Source organism: Anabrus simplex, chromosome 10 (assembly GCF_040414725.1).
Source record: "Anabrus simplex isolate iqAnaSimp1 chromosome 10, ASM4041472v1, whole genome shotgun sequence".
NCBI classification, from domain to species: domain Eukaryota; kingdom Metazoa; phylum Arthropoda; class Insecta; order Orthoptera; family Tettigoniidae; genus Anabrus; species Anabrus simplex.
The window spans coordinates 71,049,349-71,074,672 of record NC_090274.1 but is presented as its reverse complement, the minus strand read 5'-3'; the positions used below and the strand labels follow the sequence as shown (position 1 = coordinate 71,074,672).

General features: G+C 40.3%; 1 protein-coding gene across 3 annotated transcripts in view; it reads left to right on the top strand.

The window, feature by feature from the left end:
• Positions 1-25,324, top strand: part of 14-3-3zeta (tyrosine 3-monooxygenase/tryptophan 5-monooxygenase activation protein zeta) — a 200,880-nt gene that overhangs the window by 141,558 nt on the left and 33,998 nt on the right. For all 3 annotated transcript variants that reach the window (XM_067154176.2, XM_067154177.2, XM_067154175.2), the window contains one exon: positions 17,848-17,971. In XM_067154176.2, the coding sequence (XP_067010277.1) occupies positions 17,848-17,971 (124 nt within the window). The remainder of the gene's footprint in view (positions 1-17,847; positions 17,972-25,324) is intronic.

Here is a 25,324-nt window from a genome sequence, read left to right as displayed (position 1 = left end):
TCGGAAATAGACGAAATAACACTGTGACAATGTTCAAAGTTAAGATGATAATTTTATTTATTTAAATTCATCAGAGTGAGGACATTATTTTACGTTTCACGCTGCATAAACTCCCAAGCACACCCGCCAGATTTTAGGACAGACACGCATGGGGTGCTTTACACCCCCATGTCATTTGTATTGTAAAATTAAATATTTTAAGATTGTGAGAATGACTTTCTGCGACACGTAGGGGCATACTACTTTTGAAACTCCTCGCTGCTGTATTTACAAAATGAATCATGCATACCTCGTTTTTTTTTTTTTTTTCATTTATAGTTTTGCTTGTTTCTAATAAATGTGTTTTAGATCCTAGTAAAATATTTCGAAACCTACTTTTTGTCTTAAATATGGTGAACGGAATAATAAATGAACCAAAATGGTGCACTTTAGATATGTTTATTTGAAAAAATCTGAAATCATGGAGGCGGAACTTTTTAAAGGAAGTACTTTAAATAAGAATGTTTCTCATGAAAGAAATGTACCGAAATACATACTAGTTACTGTAGAAGTGTAAATGATAAATCGTATATCTAATCAATAGTAGAGTTCTTAAATGTTCTGTGCTTTAAAAATATGGGGGTGGTGGTGTGTCTTTCACTCAGGAGCGCACACTTCGCAGTACACGATTCTGTTCCATGCAGAAAAGCTTGTTGCAACTGCAGCAGGATGTTAGTTTTCTTGTCCTTTTCCCGAGGGCAAACTTCACAGCGACCGCAAGTTCTCAGTTGTTTCTTAGGGGTGGTTTCAACTTCAGTACCACTGATGCGCTTCACCACTGCCTTTAGATGAACAGGTAGGGTCTGTATAGTAGTCCGAGATGCTATGCGTTTTCGTGAGCTGCACAGCTAATTCTTTGATAAACAGTCTGCTGACTATTGTATTCTCTAGTCCAGTATTGTTCCTGTAAGTAGTGAAAGCATTTCTGGCTGCAACATTTAGCATTCCAAAAAATACTGTAAGTGGCCAACGGGTACACTTTCTAGATACAGTATATGTTCCATTGAGCTCGTCAACGACATCAGTACGGCCCTTAATTAAATTGTAATCAGTGATCATGACAGGTTTCTGCTGAACACAAGTCCTTAGCGAGAGGAACACTCACAAACCAGTTGTCTAAAAATATCTTCCGTCCACTGCCATACTACACATTGTTGTTGTTTGAGTCATCAGTCCATAGACTGGTTTGATGCAGCCCTCCATGCCACCCTATCCTGTGCTAACCTTTTCATTTCTACGTAACTATTGCATCTTACATCTGCTCTAATCTGCTTGTCATATTCATACCTTGGTCTACTCCTACCGTTCTTACCCCCTACACTTCCTTCAAAAACCAACTGAACAAGTCCTGGGTGTCTTAAGATGTGTCCTATCATTCTATCTCTTCTTCTCGTCAAATTTAGCCAAATTGATCTCCTCTCACCAATTCGATTCAGTATCTCTTCATTCGTGATTCGATCTATCCATCTCACCTTCAGCATTCTTCTGTAACACCACATTTCAAAAGCTTCTATTCTCTTTCTTTCTGAGCCAGTTATCGTCCATGTTTCACTTCCATACAATGCCACGCTCCACACGAAAGTCTTCAAAAACATCTTTCTAATTCCGATATCAATGTTTGAAGTGAGCAAATTTCTTTTCTTAAAGCTCTTCCTTGCTTGTGCTAGTCTGCATTTTATGTCCTTACTTCTGCCATCGTTAGTTATTTTACTACCCAAGTAACAATATTCATCTACTTCCTTTAAGACTTCATTTCCTAATCTAATATTTCCTGCATCACCTGCCTTCGTTCGACTGCACTCCATTACTTTTGTTTTGGACTTATTTATTTTCATCTGGTACTCCTTACCCAAGACTTCATCCATACCATTCAGCAACTTCTCGAGATCTTCTGCTGCAGTCTCAGATAAAATAACAATATCATCGGCAAATCTCAAGGTTTTGATTTCTTCTCCTTGGACTGTGATTCCCTTTCCAAATTTCTCTTTGATTTCCTCTACTGCCTGTTCTATGTAAACATTGAAAAGGAGAGAGGACAAACTGCAGCCTTGTCTCACTCCTTTCTGCATTGCTGCTTCTTTTTCAAAGCCCTCGATTCTTATCACTGCAGACTGATTTTTATACAGATTGTAGATAATTCTTCGTTCTCGGTATCTGATCCCTATTATCTTCAGAATCATAAATAGCTTGGTCCAATCAACGTTATCGAATGCCTTTTCTAGATCTACGAATGCCATGTACGTGGGCTTGTCCTTCTTGATTCGATCTTCTAAGATCAGACGTAAAGTCAGGATAGCTTCACGTGTTCCTACATTTCTTCTGAAGCCAAATTGATCTTCTTCCAACTCAGCTTCAACTTGTTTTTCCATTCTTCTGTAAATAATACGTGTTAAAATTTTGCAGGCATGAGATACTAAACTAATGGTGCGGTAGTTTTCACACCTGTCAGCACCGGCTTTCTTGGGAATAGGTATAACAACATTCTTCCGAAAATCGGATGGGACTTCTCCTATTTCATACATCTTGCACACTAAATGAAATAACCTTGCCATGCTGATTTCTCCTAAGGCAGTAATTCAGAGGGAATGTCATCAATTCCAGGTGCCTTGTTCGTATTGAGGTCACTCACAGCTCTGTCAAACTCTGACCTCAAAATTGGGTCTCCCATTTCATCAGCATCAACAGCCTCTTCATGTTCCAGAACCAAATTATCTACATCTTTACCTTGATACAACTGTTGGATATGCTCCTGCCATCTTTCTGCCTTGTCTTCTTTCCCTAGAAGTGGTTTTCCATCTGAGCTCTTAATATTCATACACCTAGATTTCCTTTCTCCAAAGGTTTCCTTGATTTTCCTGTATGCAGCATCTACCTTTCCCAGGACCATACAGCCTTCGACATCCTTGCATTTCTCCTTCAGCCATTCCTCCTTAGCTACCTTGCACTTTCTATCCACTTCATTCTTTAATCGCCTGTATTCTTTTCTGCCCTCTTCATTTCCAGCATTCTTGTATTTTCGTCGTTCATCAGGTTTAGTATCTCCTGAGTTATCCACTGATTCTTAGTTGATCTTTTCTTCCTTCCTAACATTTCTTCAGCAGCCCTACTGACTTCATTTTTCATGACTCTCCACTCTTCCTCTATAGTGTTTCCTTCAGCCTTTTCGTTTAGTCCTTGTGCAACATGTTCCTTGAAACAATCCCTCACATTCTTTTCTTTCAACTTGTCTAGATCCCATCTTTTTGCATTCTTTCCTTTCTTCAATTTCTTCAACTTCAGATGGCATTTCATGACCAACAAGTTGTGGTCAGAGTCCACGTCTGCTCCTGGGAAAGTTTTGCAATCCAACACCTGGTTTCTGAATCTCTGCCTAATCATAATGAAGTCTATTTGATACCTTCCAGTGTCTCCAGGTCTCGTCCACGTATACAGCCGTCGTTTGGTGTTTGAACCAAGTATTGGCAAGGACTAAATTATGATCAGTGCAGAATTCAACCAGACGACTTCCTCTTTCGTTCCTTTGTCCCAATCCAAATTCTCCTACTGTACTACCTTCTTCTTGGCCTACCACTGCATTCCAGTCTCCCATCACAATTAGATTCTCGTCACCTTTTACATATTGTATTAAATCTTCTATCTCCTCATATATTCTTTCGATTTCTTCATCATCCGCTGAACTAGTAGGCATATAGACCTGCACTATTGTGGTGGGCATTGGTTTGGTGTCTATCTTGACAATTCTTTCACTATGCTGGTCGTAGTAGCTTACCCGCTGCCCTATTTTCTTATTCATTATTAAACCAACTCCTGCATTTCCTCTGTTTGATTTTGTGTTGATAATTCGGTAGTCGCCTGACCAAAAATCTTGTTCTTTCTGCCAACGTACTTCACTTATGCCAACTACATCTAACTTTAGCCTATCCATCTCCCTTTTCAGATTCTCTAACCTACCACAACGATTCAAACTTCTAACATTCCACGCTCCGACTCGGTGAATGTCAGTATCCATCTTCCTGATGATCGCCCCCTCTCGTGTAGTCCCCACCCGGAGATCCGAATGGGGGACTAGTTTACCTCCGGAATATTTTACCCGGGAGGAAGCCATCATCAGTAAATCATTCATACAGAGAGCTGCATGTCCTCGGGAGTTAGTTACGGCTGTAGTTTCCCGTTGCTTTCAGCCGTGTAGCAGTATCAACACAGCTAAGCCATGTTGAGTATTATTACAAGGCCGTATCAGTCAATCATCCAGACTGCCGCCCTTGCAACTACCGAAAGGCTGCTACCGCCCTTTCGATGAACCATTCGTTAGTCTGGTCTCTCAACAGATACCCATCCAATATGGTTGCACCTGTGGCTCGGCTATCTGCATCATTGGGACACGCAAGCCTCCCCACCGCGGCAAGGTCACATGGTTCGCAGAGGAGGATACTACACATAGTATTGGCACTTCTATATGACAAGTGTAGAACCACAGTGTCTGCCATTCCAAAAATCTTTATACCATATCTTGCAGGTTTACTCTTTATGTACTGCCGGAATGGGAATTTTCCTTGAAAAGGTTCCGACTTTTCATCACACGTTACATATTCTGAAGGCGAGAATCCATTCTGAAAATTCTTGATTTTCATTTAAAAAGCATCACTTATGGGAGCTAGTTTATCCACCTTTCTTCGCTCTTCACGAGTGTTTATATTGTGGAGTGACTGCTACTTTCACGAACACAAACACACGTGCGGGGTGAAAATCCACCCCATTCAGTGATTTAAGATGTGCACTGTTCGACTGTCTACCAGGAACTGCTTGACATTGAGTGAAAATATGGTGGGGGGGGAACCACCTGGAGAGGTTCAAGGGCGGAGAGAGCGCAGAAAAGTTATACATTTCACAAGGAAATATAATGGCCTGGGGTGGATTCCATCCCATACGCGTGTGTGAGGATTGTTAGGTTGTTAGTTTTCGATAGTCTACATGCAGTGCTGTTTTTTGGACAGGGTTAAGTATATTACATGCTAGAAATTATTTAATATGCATCAGTGAAGAGCAATAATATGCTCACAGTGCCGAAATATGAGAACATCTGTTATTTGTAAGGAAAAAATTGTTAGCTAAAGGATCCCCTCTAGGTTTTACTGGTTTCGGCCTGTACATTCCGTATTGACCTACTACTGATATTCGGAAAATGGTTCGATACCCTGCGTCTGCAACATTTGAGACGGTAACTTTCTCACCAGGAATGAACTATAATTATGACGTTTTGCCCACTTTGCACTTTCCTATCCTGTTCTGGTTGGAATCTGAAACATCTTGAAGATCGAAAGCGATGATCGTTTACTTTTTGTAAGTTCTATTTGAAGAAAATGCTTATTTTTATTCTTGATTAATTGATCCACAACTAAGGAGCGCGTTTGAACTTATTCGCACTTTTACCTTCTCGTCCCAATCTCCTCTCGCTGTGTTCCTTTCTACGTTCGGTCCATCCTGTTAGTTGGGTGGGCTTTGCAGAAAATTTGTGAATTAAGATTCTGAAAATTATTATTTATTATATTATTTTTGAATGCGTTTTATAGGCCTATGTATTTTGTTTGGTGTGCCTTTGCTGGCAGGACCTAATGTTTACAGTGCACTATATCTTCTGGTATGTGCTAGAGCAATTTTGTTACTTTCATTGATCTGTCTCAGCTTTATCCTTGGCTTTGACAAAATGAAAGTGACTGAGGTATGGGTGATGCTAGTAATGCCATTCCTCCTGCAGCCAGTCTCTGCTATGAATGGTTAGAAAATATTGCTCATAGGGTCAGTTGGTGCATGCATTTCAATGGGCTTGGCAGACTGATGTGTAATAGCAACGGGAAACTACCTCACTCCTCATTTCCCTAGTACGTCTCTTCAGTGATGCCTAGGCTATCTGACAGCTGATGGCGGAACTGTTGAGGATCCAACCAGCCTTCGGGCTGAGGACTAAACATATATACATGTTTTCAACCGGCCTTTTTTAAATTCGGCTTTTTAGTCCGTATAAATTCTTGCGGGAGGTTGCACAATGCACTGGAACTTGAGTTACGTGAATGCGCTCCTTCTGTTAAATTTAGTCGTTACGCAGTGATGACAAGCAACATAGCATTGATGAATCAGCGGTATGACTGGGCAATGGACGACTGGGTCCCCTACTTCAGTTTGTGGATATTGCGATCCTATGATGGAATAACGTGATTGGTAAAACTATTAAGCTGTCGTCCATTTCTTAGAAGTTCGGCCATTTTTTCTTTTAAGTTTTATACTTCGACATAGGTCCGTAGGAACAAGTGCGTAGTCCTCTGGTATTTGAAATTTGATTTGGTAGTATACTTTCATTATCTTAAACATATCCATAACGTCCTAAGGGAAGTAGTTACTTCACCCTCATGCCCAAACTGTGTGAGGGAAAGTTCTTACTTCTAATATTTGGTTGTATGAGAAAGAAGTGTGCAAGAAAATATAAGGTTTGGAGACGTTTATTTAATTCAGTGGCTCGCAGACTGAACGCTGAAAGGCATAAGATGTATATAAAGACTGGCAGTTTCCCTTACATGTTCTCCACATTTCTGGGCCCCTCGATAGACAAATGATCTGCACTGCCAGGCTGAGTGGCTCAGACGTTTGAAGCGCAGGCCTTATGGCCCTAACTTAGGGGGTTCTATCCCGCTCAGTCCGGTAGTGTTTGAAGGTACGCAAATAACTCAGCCCCGTGTCAGTAGATTTACTAGCACGTAAGAGAACTGCGGGGCCAAATTGCGGTACGTCAACGTCTCCGTAAAACCGTGAAAGTAGTAGGTGGGACGTAAATCTAATATTGCTGACCTGCATACCGAAAGGTGTCGTGGCTGTTACATGTGCAGTTAGCGGCAGTCGCCGGTGAGTCATGCAGGGAATACGGGTGAGTCAGCTTCTGCCATTCCTCTTGGTGTTAAGTTTTCCTCTCCTTTGTTTTGGCAAGCCCATTTTTGATTGATATTGCCATATCTAAAGTGAACTCTTCACGACGTTTTCCTCGTAACTTTGTCGCCGGGATTCATGCACTCTCTCAACCCTAGCACCACAACGTTCATTTCTTGGAACTAGAATCACAACGTGGGGTCACCCACGACCCTATATTTGAACAAATTATTTAGGCATTGAATAACATTTATTCTACTTGAAATAAGGAAATGATCTACATTTGAGTATATTCAGTTCAAAACATAAAAAAAAATTACAAAAATGTCAAGAAATATTGTTTACAAAACAATTTGATTAAAAGTGCGTGGGTTTTTTTTTAATATTAAGCACTTGTCTACGTGAATATTTAGTGCCTTACTGTTTATATCTTTGCAATATTTACCTTAAAATAAACAAATCACTTATATTTTTTGCAAGTTAAGTTCAGATAAAGTAATTAACTGTATTACCACACAATGATGTACGTATCTTGATATCAAGTGTTCTTTTTCTTGGTTTTGATGTTCGACATTTTCCACGGTGAGTAATTACTATCTTACGGTTTGCCATTATTCAGACATTATTCCTATGTTCTACACATAGGTTTTTAGAGCAGGAACAGCAAGTTGCTACACCTTTTCGGTCCCTGGTTCCAGGACAGAGGCACATCGTCCAGGTCGTCACCTAGTTGGCGCAGTAACGTCACTGTGCTCCTCCTCATAACCAAATACTTTGTGAATGTCATTTCTGAGTTGTCTTGGAAGCCTCTTGTTTATCATTGTAGTCTTCATATGCTCTTCACATAGTCCTAGGGCAAGATTTTTCAGGAAAACTGAGCGTTTGATCATTTTCCGTATTTTACCAGTCTTTATTCCACCGGGCGAGTTGGTTGTGCGGTTAGGAGCGCGCAGCTGTGAGTTTTTTCTGGGAGATAGTGAGTTCGAACCCCACTGTCGGCAGCCCTGTAGATGGTTTTCCGTGGTTTCCCATTTGCACATCAGGCAAGTGCTGGGGCTGAACCTTACGGCCACGGCCGCTTCCTTCCCATTCCTAGGCCTTTCCTGTCCCATCGTCGCCATAAGACCTATGTCGGTGCGACGTAAAACAAATAGCAACAAAGTCTTTGTACAGTGCCATTGTTTGATAACTTTACCAATAAAACACTCCACTACAAACAGTTCTGCACAGACGAATACTTTACACAACTCACAACGTGGGGTCATATGCGACCCAAGAGCCTATAATTTTGAATATAAATAGCGGGAGAAAATAATGCAACCACTCGTTTCAAGAACGTGTCAAGCACTGAAGGTACTGGAAGCATCAGCTTCCTTGATCATGGAGGCGCATGGGCAGAATCGGTTTAGTAATCAGGCGGGTCGCCCACGACCCCACGTTGTTGTTCTAGGGTTAATGGTACTGAATGCCAGCGCCCTTCACGTGTTAAAGTCGTAACAATATTATTTTATCGGTCATATTTCTTCCATTAGATCAAATTGAGGGCCAGCTGTATAACATACGCAAATACTTAAATACGCAATGTTATTGGATTTACTTCCCACGAACTACTTTTACGGTTTTCGGAGACGCCGAGGTGCCAGAATTGTCCCACAGGAGTTCTTTTACGTGCCAGTGAATCTATCGACACGGGGCTGACGTATTTGATCACCTTCAAATACCACCGGACTGAGCCAGGATCGAGCCTGCCAGTGCCTCAACCGTCTGAGCTACTCAGTCCGGCCATACATATATACAAATAACATTCGTACGTTGTAGACTGTTATGCCTTTCAACACTTAGTTCGCAACTCTGTGAATTAACAAAGCATCTGCATCACCTAGCTTTTTCACTCCCATACAGCTAAGTGTCTGAAAACGTAGCGAAAAAAGGAGTTTCGTTCGAGAGCTGACTTATTCCTTACAAAATACAGTTGTTCGCAGCTGCGAGTTCGCTGCATTAGCTTTGTTTCATCTTGATTTTGTTCCACTTCCTACGTTGCCATCGTGGGCAAATACACATCCGAAGAACGTGAAATGGTCCACCTGCTACGATTTGGTATTCTCTACCTGGCATTGTCCTATTAGTCGTATATGCTGGCATCACTTCAATCTTGGAAATGCCAGTTTTCGTATACTGGTTGCAACTGTTCTAACTCCAAGATTGCAGACTTGCCCTTAAGACTTGGTCATTGACACCGGCTAAACTGTTTGAATTTCCACCTAATTGAATGTCTTCCTGCCACTGTATACTTTTCGGTAAATGAAACGTGTGCTCTTAAGTAACAAATGTAAGATTGCAACCTTGTCTATCCTGTTACTAAGGCTCGTTCTACAATCTATTCTCACTACCACTTGCTTGACTGTAGTAACTTGCTCCATATCCCATAATTACTCTTTAAGGTCAAGATACTTCGTATCATAATTCGAGAAGAAAGTGAAGGTCCATAAAACTTGTGAATATTCACCTAGCTCTCGAAAATCTTCTGCAAGCTGAGCCTGAAGAATTGGCTTTTGTGAAGCTCGGATGAGGAAGGTGAGTGAATAGCCTGACACGAGCTGAAGTTATGGGAGACTCGGCTGAGGTCTCCGTGGTCTCGTCTCCACTCTCGCAGGTTCAGAGCCCCTACGAGAACGTGTCTCTAATAGTATATTTTCACTTCACCCTAAGGATTTCGCCAGTTTGGTTAGTATCTAATGAAAGTGACTCGGGTATGAGTAATATTACATGTACAGTTTCGCATTCCGATCGACTTGAACAGTTGAAGACCTACGTGCACGGTGTGGCCAGCCAGTCGTTTGGACTGTTGGACAGTGAGAATTTCGTCAGTTCCAACTTTGATGTGGCGCCTGACGGGTGAAAGGGACGTGTACGGGCGAATCACGGCCGGCCAAATACTCCATTCGGTCTAGTTTCCGCGTGGAGGTAAAATTGGCCTACCTGTATATCTTTCTCCAGCTTTGCAGTCATGGCTGTATGGTCAAGAAACTCACCTGAATTACTGGAGAGTTCAGAGATCTCCTTTCGCTGTGGAAAGTGAAGTAAAATAAAAATAAAAACCGTGGGTTCACCCATACGTAAACAATTGTGCCATTTTTTGGGTTCACTTGTAGCTCTTGCAACAATCCACACTGGGCGTAGTGTCTCATCTCTTTAAGACATATGCAGTCGTTGCATATCCAAGTAATTCATCTGATGGCATTTTCACCACGATAAACGTGTGCACATATACTGTACACCCAACCAGATTACACGGCGGACTAAAGAAAACTAGATATTTCGATCTGTATGTGTGGCGTGGAGCTGGTACAGGTAGAACTGTCTCGGTTCGGCCTGTCATTTCAAACTGAAAATGAAATGGCTATGTGGGCCCGATTGCCATTCCCAACACAGTCGGTTTGTGATGAATGGTGTGAATGTTCTTCATAGGGTTGGTTGATGTGAACGTTTTTAAATTTTTTAAATTAAAATTTGCTAGTAGGTCTTACGGCGACGATGCTATAGGAGTGGGTAGCAAGCGGCCGTGGCCTTCGTTAAGGTACAACTCCAGCATTTGCCTGGAGTGAAAATGGGAAAACCATCTTCAGGACTGCCGACGGTGGGGTTCGAACTCGCTATCCCCGAACGCAAACTCACAGCTGCGCTACCCAACCGCACTGCTAACTTGCTCGGTGAAGCGTTTCAGTGGGCATGATGTACATATACCCGATTCTGTGTCATCAGGGAAAGCATCGGGAAAATACCTGACTTCTCTAGTACACCATCTCTGTGACACCTAGGTTATCTGGAAGACCCAACCAGCCTTCGGGCTGAACTATACAGCAGTGTTGTAGATTGGTGAGTGTTCCGTAACGTCCTTTTATTAATGAGTAGGACTCGCTGTGTTGTGGTGCAGAATATGGACATTATACAGATTGGACTAGGCAGTAGAAACCTGCTCATATAATGACTTTCACATGGGAAGATGTCTTGGATGAACATCGGCTGCGTCGTCTTTCATTCTTGGACTTGGTTTCCGGAATGTATTCGATGGATTATAAGAATCATCAAACTTTGTAAGCCTCATTCGAAGGGTTTTTTTTTTCTTTCAATATTGTCTCTGAAAGTGGCCTCCAAAGAAATACTAATTTGAAAGAAAGTAACCTTCAGCGACGGCAAATTGTTGTGCGGTTGAGTGTACATTTGTTCAGCCTACAATTGTTATGTTAGGAAAAGGTGTTTCCATGTGACATGATGAATTGACCTATTCACAGATGATGCAAGCAATCGGAGCAAGAACTGGGCGGCCATTGCCAGGGTTCTCCCGGTTTTTTGGGCAGCCTGCTTGTCTCTGGCTTGAATCCTGGTGAAAACTTGGTTCTGATCACTCATTAACCACCTTGATTTCAACATTACATACATACATTATCATTATAGACTGTTATGCCTTTCAGCGTTCAGTCTGCAAGCCTCTGAATTTACTAAACGTCGCCACAATCCTCAATTTGCAACTAGTGTTGTGGCCTCATTTAGTTCTATACCTCTTATCTTTAAATCGTTAGAAACCGAGTCTAACCATCGTCGTCTTGGTCTACCTTTACTTCTTACCCTCCTTAGCAGAGTCCATTATTCTCCTAGGTAACCTATCCTCCATTTGCTTCACATGATCCCACCACTGACGCCATAGAATTCATTCCTAACTTAGCCTTTATCTCCTCGTTCCGAGTACCCTCCTGCCATTGTTCCCACATGTTTTACCGGCTATGATTCTCGCTACTTTCATGTCGGTTACTTCTAACTTATGAATAAGATATCCTGAGTCCACCCAGCTTTCGTTCCCGTAAAGCAAAGTTGGTCTGAAAACAGACCGATATATGTAGTTTCGTCTGGGAGCTGACTTCCTTCTTACAGAATACTGCTGATCGCAACTGCGAGCTCACTGCATTAGCTTTACTACACCTTGATTCAATCTCGCTTACTATATTACCATCCTGGAAGAACACACAACCTAAATACTTAAAATTATCGACCTGTTCTAGCTTTGTATCACCAACGTGACATTCAATTCTGTTGAATTTCTGACCTACTGACATCAATTTAGTCTCCGAGAGGCTAATTTTCATACCATACTCACTGCACCTATTTTCAAGTTCCAAGATTTTAGACTGCAGGCTTTCGGCACAATCTGCCATTGAGACCAAGTCATCAGCATAGGCCAGACTGCTTACTACATTTCCACCTAACTGAATCCCTGCCATTTTATACCTTTCAGCAGATGATCCATGTAAACTACGAACAGCAAAAGTGAAAGATTACAGCCTTGTCTAACCCCTGTAAGTACCCTGAACCAAGAACTTTCTACCATAAATTCTCACCGAAGCCCAATTGTCAACATAAATGCCTTTGATTTTAATAATCTACCTCTAACTCCATAGTCCCCCAGTATAACGAACACCTTTTCCCTCTGTACCCTGTCATATGCTTTCTCTAGATCTACGAAACATACACAACTGCCTTTTCCTATCGTAGCATTTTTCAATTATCTCGCGCATACTGAAAGTGTGATCCTGACAGCCTCTCTGTGGTCTTGAAACCACACTGGTTTTCATCAAACTTCCTCTCAACGACTGATCGCACCGTCCCTTCCAAGATGCCAGTGAATACTTTGCCTGCTATACTAATCAATGATACCTCGATAGTTGTTGCAATCCTTCCTGTTCCCTTGCTTATAGATAGGTGCAATTACTGCTTTTGTCCAATCTGAAGGTACCTTACCAACACTCCATGCTAATCTTACTACTCTATGAATTCATCCCTGCCTTCCCACTATACTTCACCATTTCTGGTCTAATTTTATCTCTTCCTGCTGCTTTATGGCAATGGAGTTTATTTACCATCCTTTCCACTTCCTCAAGCGTAATTTCACCATTTTCCTCCTCCTGAGCTTGACTGTTCGCAACACCACCAGGATGATTTCCTTTTACATTGAGAAGATATTTAAAATATTCCCTCCACCTCTATAGTGATTCCCTGGGATCTATTAAGAGTTCACCTGAATTACTCAAAACACTGTTCATTTCCTTTTTCCCTCGCTTCCTAAGATTCTTTATTACTGTCCAGAAAGGTTTCCCTGCTGCTTGACCTAGCCTTTCCAGCTTATTACCAAAATCTTCCCACGACTTTTTGGATTCAACAACTGTTTCGCTCTGTTTCTTTCATTTACGTACAAATCCCTGTCTGCTTCAGCCCTTGTTTGGAGCCATTTCTGATAAGCCTTCTTTTGACGCTTACAAGCTGTTCTCCTTGGCCCATCTTTACACACAGTTGTTCCTAGGCATTCCTTTGCTGTTTCTACTACAGCATCCCTGTACACCACACATTCACTTTCTATATCCTGAACCTGCTTACTGTCTATTGTTCGAAACTTCTCACTATTCATATCCATGTACTTCTAATTCCTCGTCCTGGAGATTTTCTACGCTTATTTGTTTGCAGACAGATTTCACTTTCTCTGCCGGGTTGAGTGGTTCAGACGGTTGAGGCGCTGGCCTTCTGACCCCAAGTTGGCAGGTTCGATCCTGGCTCAGTCCGGTGGTATTTGAAGGTGCTCAAATACGTAATTGAAATGACTTCACTGTCTTATTTACATAAAAGATAAATGCAGTTTAACGTTCAGTGCAAAGCTTTCTGGTTAGCTAAGTTTTCCAGCGCGTAAATAAAGATGGTTTTCCGAAACGCGAACACGCAACATGCTCGAAGCACGGAAACTCAAGGTTAATTCTTCAAACTTCCAACGACTGACCCTTTGATTTGTCATCGCGAAGGCTAGACGCACGGGGAATTGCAACAGTTTAAAATCAAATCGCACGTCCATTGAAATCGTCGGGATGCGCGGTGTCAAGATCCTCTCCTTTGTACTTTCCCTTGATAATCGTCGCCTCGATGACTCTGTTCATAAGCTTTTTTCACAACCAGTCTCGTTCCATTGCTTAGTCTAGGTTGATTGATGTTATGCAACATGACTGAGCCTACTTTCAATTGCAAATGTGAGGTTGAAATCCAGGCAGTCCCAGTGAATTAAAAAATTCTGCGATAGTTTACCGCATACTAGTTAACTGTGTTAACCAAGTTGAAGGAAAACTGTCCCGGAATGACATGTTGAATGGGCGCGTTGAGATCATATACATCTTTGTTTTTCTCTGCTAGTATGGCTCGTTCGCTCAGCCAATTATGGTTTTTGTAGTTCTGCGCTACGTTGGGAAAAACGCGCCGAGCGAGCTCCTCCTTTGATTCGGTCAATTGACAGAATGTGATGAAACCGGTCGATATGTCAACTGCGATTTTCCCATTACCAGTGTCCAACAATTGCTTTGAAAACACATCTGCATTTCAATCTTGTTGCAAAAACACTTCTCATCTTAGTCTTCAATCGGAGTGTCTTCACATGCCGCCACAAATTTGATTTTAAGCACGCGTTTAGTTCGTCAGGTACAGTTGATTTTTGAATATTTGAAAGTGCCTGACTAAAATCACCGGACAACAGAATCGTGGCTCCACCGAATGTTTTGATTCTCACGAAGATCTTTCAACATTCTGTCCAGCGTCTCCAGTGACCTTGTGGGCCATCGTGCATTCGTCCCAAACAATCAGTTTGCATATCTGTGGAATCTTTGCTATTGCGCTGTTTTTGGCGATGTTGCAAGCTGGTGTGTCGTTGATTTGAATGTTCAGTTGCAATTTCGTCCGCCTGCTAACAAAGCCGCTGCTATTCCAGATGAAGCCAATGCTAGGACCACTTCATTCTATGATAGAATCTTCGCCAAAAGAAATGAAATTAGGAATGTTTTTCTAGTCCCTCCGGGAGCATCCAGGAGGTAAATTTTTACCACTTACAGTGTACGCAGTCTTTTGTTTCAGTAGCGAAACATTTGTACGAACTGCTTCGGTGTCGTATTGTTTTTTGTGTAACTCGTGGTTAAATGCGTCGTGCATTGGATGATTGGGTGATATGCCCAAATTCGACAACACTTTATTCGCCATCAAACACATGTCTTATATAATGATCAGTGTCTTTAATTTCTGTAGTAATTTTTAATGTTGGATATAAAGTTTGCCGACGCACACGATGCAAAAAATCTTCGGACATGTTCTTATATTTGACCCACAAATGGTTGGTATTCGAAGGGAAACGTGTGGATATGGTAATCACAGATTTGGTCCGGTGATGAAGTTATGACGGAATCTTCGAGTGAATCGTTGTCGAGTAACTGTACGAGTCGTGCACAGATGCCAATGAACGGTTCTCAGTTGTTGAAACTACGTTGGACCACGAACATTCAACAACAATCGAATATAGTAACATTCTTTGTTATTTGGATGCACATTGTAGATGCGACACTGATCGTCTGAGGTAAATGCATTTGGATGTTCAACTTGCGTTCCTTGTGTCCGACGCTGAAACGATTTCGATGATGCATTCCGTGTGTAGTAGCGTGGTATTTCAGCATACAGCAAAGTGCGAACGTAAGAATCTGCTTGACAAACCAGGAAGAAGTTTGTCAGTGTTGTCGACGGTGGCTGTGCCGCTCTGTCCGCTGCGTTCTCTGAATTAAAATACACTCGTCCCTTTTCTAGATGTTCTGCCAAATGTACAGTTGTACGGTGTCTTTCGTGAATCAGAAAGGAGCAGATGCGCCAAATCGCCTCGTTGCTGCTGACAGCGATACTTCGATGTTTGAATTTGTCTGTCTCAGCGAAAAGTGCCATATCGCTGCCTTTGTTCACATTTGCATATGAATTGATCGACTGGACGGTGTTTTAGTATTCTATATTGATGTGAGTCGCAAAATCCTTGGACGATATCGGCGAATCTGGCACAATTCAACGATTGTCCGCAAGCGATCGCCGACGATTCAATGGGTATCCCTAATTGCCTGTGATGGTGACGGCAATTATGTCTCTCGGGTATCGCTTGGAACACTTACCATCGATCATACAGGGAGAGTCGTTGTTGACAACTCCAAGGTCCATGGATCATATTCTGCCACCATTGCATACAATAATTGCGGATCAACAACTTCATCCGCGATTTCGGCTGAGATTGAATCGATTTCATCCGCCCTGATTTTGTCAAATATGAAATTGTCCTGTACAATATGCGTTGCGCCGGACGTTGTTTGGAAACAGTTGTCGTATTTTTGGATGATGGCTTGGAAAATGAGAATCACTTCCCATTCCAAAAACTAATGAGCGTAATGGCTGTGGTGGCGGGACCACTTGCGGCAATTTAACTTTTCCGCTGGCACAAGACAACCCAGGAGGCTCACCGCTGAATGTCAACGTCTTACAATGCGGACAATCTACTGACATTACTAAAATTGGTACTCTTCTGTACCCTCCGTAATCTATTTCCTGATCGTAATGGGATGCCGCTCGTTCCATTCCGAATGTATTCACTTGTTCATTTTCAGTCGCTCTTGAACGTGAATCGTACATGCCAATACGACTATGTTCATTATCCGTCGTTCATTGGTCATGAGTGCGGTTTGCACGTGACGTAGCTCGCCGCGCATTTGGCTGACGTCGACTGTCAGCTCGTTCTCTTCTTGGGATCGTAATGAACACTGTAAAACGACACGGAATTTTGTTATTGTAATGAACACTTTAAAATGACTGGAAATTGTTTTCAGTCACAAATCTAACTTGAGAACTTTACAATGTTGAAATTTGTGGTTATGTCTAGGCCTGCAAAGTCAATTTATCGTGATAGAATGGCTGATGGAAATGAATGTCTGCAAAATGTAATTAAATTCGCTTAAATGCATTCTCAAATCCACTATGATTTTCTTTTTTTACGAAAACAATTTGAAATGAAATAAATTTCACACAACCGCATGGAATGAATAAAAATTGTACATGATGCAGCTGTTTGGTATTGTACCACGAATGCCATCTGTTGAGGCAAAGTACCATTTTCGATTTTTTTCATGATTTTTTTTTTCGCAATGTTTTCTTCCTAAACTACCCCAGTATTGAGGTGAAAAAATACAATATTCAAATCGGTCGAGCCATTTTCGAGTTTTAGCAAGACTAACGCACGGCAATTGATTTTTAAAATTAGTGTAGAATATCATCGCGGTATCCCCTGTCTGTCGTAAGAGGAGACTGAAGGAAGTCCCGTGGGGAGTGTGGGTTGGCCACGACGAGGCCCTTGGCAGAGTTCTGACATTGCTTCCACTTGTGCCAGGCACTTCACTTTCATGTCTTATCTGACTTCCCTTGGTCAACTCTTTATTTTCTGACCACGATAGTATTAGGTTTGAGGTCTAGGGAATCTCATTTTCACGCCCTTTGTGGCCCTGGTCTTTATTTGGTAGATTCGTTTTTCAAAGTGTCAGACTGCTTTTTTTCTTATTGTTTGAAGTACGTTGCCAATTTCTTCCTCTTAAAGCAATTTCCACTGCCATCTAAAGATAAGGATATAGTCCGCGCACATTATTTTGCAGTACTTTCATGCTCACGCTTACAGTTTGTGAATATCTTTAAGTCTAGGCAGCGTAACCCGAAAAATATATCGCGGAGTTTAATTTTCGTCGGGTTATTTCGAAAAAAATTATTGTTCAGTTTCCCTTCACAGTTCAATTTTCATACATGAAAACTTCTTTTGGTGACAAAAAATCGCATAAAATACGTTCAGAGGCCCTTAAGTTACTCGGGCACAAAGAAACTCAGACGCTGAGTTTCATGTATGTATGAAGTATTCTTTTATCTTAACATTATTCTGATTACACATTGATCTCTTTATTGTATTAATGTCCTAACATTTATTATTATTATTATTATTATTATTATTATTATTATTTTCTCTCTTTTCAGGGTCTTTTAGACAAATACCTGATACCTAAAGCCAGTAATGCCGAAAGCAAAGTGTTTTATTTGAAAATGAAGGGCGATTACTACAGGTATCTGGCAGAAGTGGCCACAGGCGAAACAAGAAATAGTAAGTATTTGTTCAGTTTTTATGTTGACTACTTAGGTTTTCAGAGTTGAGGGTATGATTTTAGGTCATTTAGCATTAATTTTACAGCTCTTATCCTTTCACAACACACCAAAGGTTAATCCCCTTTCAAGTCGTAGTAATAACATTTCCATCATTATGAATCTTGCTACAATATGGTGCAGTCTTTAGTTCTTCAGTTTTTGGTCTTAACAAAGAGGAAAAAATACATTCTTACGTTAGCTTAGCAGAATCAAAGTATGTTTTGAATTAGTTCCTGCATTTCTGAGGCAGGCATATTTCCTCAGATCTTGGCCCTAATCATTGTACGTATATCTTTCATGTGTCTAGGACTTTGATCTATTGCACCTGATATGAAATTCTTTTGCTAGAAGCTAGTGTAGATGTAGCCAAATTGTTAATTGGCTACTGATTCTATAGTGGTGGCCTTGAAACATTTTGCTTTATCAAATATTTCATCACCTTTTCCAGAATATATATCCATAATTCATTAATGATGTTGGGAAAATATATTTATTACAACAAATAATGCAACACAGTTGACTATGCACAGCCATGTTTAGTTATAAATAACTTCATAGTATAGAGATTGTGGAAATGGTCTGCTATTCTTCAACCAATTGTCTGAAAAGTGCAGAGTAGTCTTTAGTGTGTGTCCATGTAGATGACTTTTTATTTTTTTTAAATTGGAATGTCTCATTTAAACATGTTCTATGTTGATGTGTATTGATAACATTTGTCTCATGGTTTGGTGCATTTTATTTTGTGAACATATCTAAAGTGATTTCGACATGATTGTTGCTTTTAACAGCTCATTTAGTGTGTGTGTGTGTTAACATAAAAGCACCACTGTCCTCACATTCTGTAGGTTGTTTTCAATAGTGAACCCGTTACCTTACTTTCTGTACGGAAATCTCCATAAGTAGTTTTGTCACCAACATGCGCTTCCTGGCATGAGGCTACAAGAAACAGGCAGTCGTAGGCCGTAACCTCTTGAGTCCTGTGTGAGACTGCAAGATCAGAAAAAATAACTTTGGTTTTTTAGGTCCCTAGGCTCATATCAAACACAAATTCATATATAAAAATAATCCTGGGCAGCGAACTTGGAGCAAACTTGGAATGAACGGTCCACATATGTGAACGCCGGGAGTGATTTGTGATGAAAGGAATAAATATTGCCATTAGTGAAAAAATGAAAAATCTTTATTTTCCAAGCATATGCAATTAAATGTGTTGAAAAGAACACAATAAAGGATTTTTTATGATATGTTGCAAATTCCAAACAATCTTTGGAAAACAAATTATTTTCCAATCTCATAAGGGGGAAAATTCTTACATCCAGTTCGACACAGTATCATGTTCAATAACAGACTTATGTTAATGACAATTGGAGTACAGTGATTTTGCAAATGTAACCATATACAATAGTAAATATTTAACTAACACTGCACACGAGGCAACAATGTCACAAAAACTCCAGAAATATTTCAAGGTTTTTCACTTCGTGATTTCAAAAGAATTTTCTGCGTATGTTCATTTTCTGATAACTCAGCATCACCATTTTTAACAGTTCTTTGTCAGTTAAAATCATATTCGCGGAAAGAAAATACGTAACTTATAGATAAAACACAATCTCAATTGAGATCAGAGGTCTACATGTGGACCATACACGTTAATGTTGTACTAAACACTGTAGCGGGCGAGTTGGCCGTGCGGTTAGAGGCATGTGGCTGTGAGCTTGCATCCGGAAGTTAGTGGATTCGAATCCTACTGTCGGCAGCTCTGAAGGTGGTTTTCTGTGGTTTCCCATTTTCACACCAGCCAAATGCTGGGGCTGTACCTTAAGGCCACGGCTGCTTCCTTACAACTCCTAGGTCTTTCCTATCCCATCATTGCCATAAGACCTATCTGTGTTGGTGCGACGTAAAGCCACTAGCAAAAAAAAAAAACCACTAACAATACTACAATTATCATCTCTGCTATCCTTCAAGCTTTCTTTACAAATAAAACAATTTCTGAATCCAAGTACTAAGCTCTAATTGAATTTATTTCCACTTACTTGAAAGGCAGTCAGCTCTCTGCACAATTTTACAGTTTTTGCCGAACACAAGTTGGCAAAGAATAACGCAGCTTTGTGTAGATTTGCTGTGGTGCCGTCTAGAGCTCAAAATGGGTACTGAAAAGTCCACAGAAGAGGACTCTGAGTCTCAGTTGTTGAAATCTTGTGCCCAGGAAGTAAAATAAAATTGTAAAATGTGGTCCTGATATGTGGACCCAGGGAATGAAGAGTCTAAAATAAGATGCCAGTTAGGCACATAACTTAGCAAGAAATATGCCTGTTGCATTTCTGACAAGAGTGCTTATGAGAGTAGAGATAGGAATTTTGAAGATAGTTTTCTTGTTCAGTTACAAAAATTGAAACTTTGGGAGTGTGTGATCCTAGCTGGCCCATTATTACACATCGGCATATACGAAAGTTACTAAACTTCTCTCTTCTCCCCCTTGACAACACCCTTGGTACTAAAAGTACAATGGATGAGTTAGCGCTGATCATATCCTTGGACAGGATGGGTTTAGGAGAGCAGCCCATAGTACAATATTCGCTCGTACTCTCCTTATAGTCAAGAAAGGTACAAAACTGACAAGTTTTCTTCAGTCAGCGCTTTTGACAAAGCAGTGCAGCAGATACAAACCATGCCTTATGTTGCCAGTCTTAAGAAAGGAATAGTCGCTAAAACCTAGATCACACTTAATGGTATTCCCCTTTGCGAGTTCTCACTGATAATGAAATTGCTAAGATAATTTGTCCCTTTACATTCTCTGTTTTTCAGTATAGGCCAATTTTGATGGTCTTTCATAATGTCTGTTGGACCTCTGTGTGATGTTATAAGACCTTTGTTGAGACGACGTTCAAGAGATCAGTTGCGAATTGACGGTGTTGACGAAAGAAAGTGGGAATTGTAAGAGAGAATTGAAGCCTCCCAGACTAATGCAAGAACTTTCTGCAGAAAATTCGAAAGCATAGTTTAATGTTCTAAGAATGATGCAGATTCACTGGCTTGCTTGAAAATAATGACCACTTGTTTTACAAGATAGAGTTGCAAAATTGAAAGCAACACTGTGATACTTGGCCAAGTGGAAATTGCTTAAGAGTTCCACACAACACACTATTCAGCTTTTACCAATAGTATTGAGAGCAATCTCTGAAGTTTTATACAGTTATGTAAAGATAAGTTTTGTCTAATATGGTATTTTTATATTTCCTGAACTCTAGAAGTGCCAAGTGTTTTTCCCTAAATGCCAGGCCATTCATTTACGCATTGTATATTTATATTTTAAACAAATTTAAGCACACTTAGATAGAGAAAAGGGACATACGCAGCACGCCATATTACACAGAATACTGTAACATGCTCATAAGTGTTAGACAATTTATGTATCTAGTATCAGTCGATCAACATTTTGGAAAAGTAAAGTTTGTTTTTCATACTTTCCGACTTAACCATTAATGATTTTAAAAAACCACATTTCTAAAATTCGCAATATATGAAACACCCATTTTCTTCTAGTTTAAAATAAATTTTCAAAGGTAAACACACAAACAAAACCTTGCACACGGATCGAGAAGGCAGTGACTGATGTTCGCGAGTAAATACCTTGCTCAAGTTTTGGTATTTAATAGATGTTCGTAATCGTTACATTAGTGTAAGGAGTGATCAGAAGTAAATATTTAGATCACCTACTACATTCTTGTAAGATACCTGACATTATTTCCGTGGTCCTTGTGTGAAGTGAAGAACTATAGAGATAACCGAAAACCCTTTGTTGACCCACTCAAAATGGCCACCCGAGGTCGGCATTTATCGAATTCAATGAATGAAAAAATCATTTTTCCTCAACAGACACCATACAAGCCAACAAATAATAATAATAACACCGTAAATAACCCTCCACATCCTAACAGTGCATCAGGTAACCAAATGACAACCGTCATAAGTAGGCCTAGTAACGAACGTAATTCAAGGTTAAGCTATTCTGCTGCAATACAGTCGTACCCCTCCTAAGAACAAGCTATTGTAATCGAATCTCATGACGGGATCAGTATCAAGGATTATGTGCTAGCTATAGGTAAACTTACAACCCCTAGCAACATTCGGTTTGTTTCACGTATATCGAACAGAAGGATATGCATCTTTCTCTCTAGTAAGAAAAATGTCGAAGATCTGATATTGACAAACCCTAAGATCTTAATAAACAATGTATCACTGGAAATACGACCCCTTCTAACAAAAAACAAGCGTATTATATTATCCAACGTCTGTCCTGTGATCCCAAACTATGTTATTGAAGAGGAATTGTTAAAACTCGGTGTGAAATTCATGTCTAGGATTACCCCAATCAGAGCAGGTTTGTCAATTCCAGGATTCTCCCACATTTTAAGCTTTCGAAGACAAATGTACATTCAAAATGAAGACTTTGATAAACTCCCCGAATCCCTTCATCTCGAATACGATGGTACAAACTACTGGATTTACCTATCATCCGACTCACCCACTTGTTTTCTTTGACATACCGAAGGACATCTGGCCTAAGATTGTCCTAACAACGTATCACTTCCAAAAGATGAATCCTCTTCCAATAATTTTCCTCAGCTTCAAGAGATTTCACAAAAGTCACAGGTCGAAGACCCCAAAACAGACATCGGTACTTCTAGCTCTTCTAGCTCACTCCCAAAAGATAGGCCTACTCAAGAAGCCGCTTCAATGACCAACCCTGACTTAGCACTTAGCCAAGTCTGTAATGATCCTCCCTCCTCCAGAATTCAAATTGAGAGAGAAATTGCAGCACCTATGGAAACACACGCCACCCCTACAACAGTGAATTTTCCTGGATGTAAAAGGCCAATTTCACTAGCTAGCAGTGAAACAACTAATCCAAATCCTCCTGATGGCAACAAATCCATACTGGCCTCTCCTGAACAAATAGAAAACCGTAAGACAAATCACACTTCCAAGAAACCCAAGACAGACACGCAAAAATCAATAAGTGATATGCTCCTGCCAGTAAAACAAGTTTTGGAAGCCGACCCATCAATATTCCCCCTCAGCTACCTACAGCTCCAGTCCTTCTTTGAAAATACAGTTGGTGCCAAGGACATATCAGAAATTGCTTCAAACTACACACAAGACTTAGGTCTTGCTAAAGCCCTTCAAAAACTATCCTTACTATACCGATAAAAGCATAAAAAACAAAAGCACTCGAATAGTAAAAACTACTGAAATCCGCCAGTCAAAGTGAAGACCCAACGCATATCAATGTAACGCCACACTATTCCAGCGACGACAATTCCTTCCCAGTATAACAATGGAGATAAACCTCGTTCTGCTTTTGATCATTATTATGGCAACGTTACTCCAATGGAATCTTAACAGTTATCGATCACAGTTAGAATATCTACAACTCCTAATAAACAAACACCAACCATCTGTTATCTATCTCCAAGAAACAAACTTTCAGAACGACTTTGCTGCCAATCTAAGACTCTAGTGTCTACCACAAAAATAGAACTGTGAATCATACGAGTGGAGGAGTAGCTACTTATATCAAAAACAATATCTATGCCAAAGAAATTACTGTTAACACTAATTTGGAAGCTGTAGCAATTTCAGTCCATCTACCACCTTCTCTATGTATCTGCAATGTTTATATTCCAAACAGTTATTTGTTTCAAGGTGACGATCTACGAAACCTTATCCACCAACTACCTAAACCATTCATCCTAGTGGGCGACTTCAACAGCCACAACACGTTATGGGGTAGCCATAGTTCTGATGCAAGAGGAAAAGAGATAGAAAAGATACTTGATGAATTTGATTTAATTCTAATGAACTCTACTGCTCCAACTCGCTTTGACATAGCCCACGGCACCTGTAGTAGTATAGACCTAACCATCTGCACACCGGACGTAGCAACCCTTTTCAACTGGTCTGTTTATTCAACACTCCAAGGAAATAGTGACCACTTCCTGATACTAATCAATAATGAAAATTCTTCTGTCAGCTCATTTATTAACAACTCTAAATGGAACTTAAATAAGGCAGATTGGACAAAATTTAGGCACACAGTCAATCACTTAAAAGACTTAACCCCTCCAAATGATTTCCCTTCTAAGCACATAAATATCATTGTTCAAGATTTCACAGAAGTTCTTGTTAAATCTGCAGACATGAGTGTTCCAAAAGTAACCTCAAATTCCTTTAAGAAAACAGTACCTTGGTGGAATGACACTTGTAAGGAGGCTATTAAGAATAAGAATCATGCTTTCTACCTTTAACAAAAGAAAACCCACACCTGAAAATAAAGCCCAATTTCAGAAATATAGAGCAATCGCTCGAAAAGAAATTAAACTCAGCAAAAAGAATTCATGGCTATCATTTGTCTCCTCGCTAAGTTCCCAAACCCCACAAAAGGAAATGTGGAATAAACTTCAAAGAATAAATGGCAAATATAATCACTTCTACATTACTTCCCTCAGAAACTCTGATAGAACCTTCATAAACAAACCTCAAAACATCGCTGATAAATTAGCTGACACATTTGCCGAGATCTCTAGTGACAAAAATTATGATCCCGAATTTCTCCATACAAAGAAATTCAGTGAATCCGTTGATCTAAGGAAAGCTATCTCTGGCCCTAACTATAATCTAAACGATGCTTTTCAACTGCAGGAAATAATTACTGAACTTGACAAATGTGGCAAATCTAGTCCTGGCCCAGATACGGTCCCTTATGAATTTCTAAAACAGCTTCCACTAAGTGCAATAAATGATCTTCTGGCCATTTTCAACCACATATGGAGCTCTAAGACATTTCCTGACCAATGGCGAAATGCCATTGTAGTTCCAATACCCAAACCAGGGAAAGACAACTCAATTGCAGAAAATTATAGCCCTATTGCTTTAACTAATGCGATGTGTAAACTCATGGAGAAAATAGTCAACAAAAGATTACGCTGGTATCTGGAGCACATAAATTTCTTCAGTAATGTGCAAAACGGGTTCCGTAAAACACACTCCACAACAGACACTTTGATAAGTCTGGAATCTGAAATACAGGAAGAGTTTCTCAATAACCAACACCTAATAGCATTCAGTTTAGATATTAATAAGGCATATGACATGGTATGGAAAGACTATGTAATCAAAGTTCTAATGACACATAATATATCTGGAAATACCGTATATTTCATTTATAATTTTCTCCAAATGCGCCGAATTCAAGTTAGAGTAAATGGAATGCTGTCAAAGGAAGTAGTAATCAACAATGGAGTCCCAC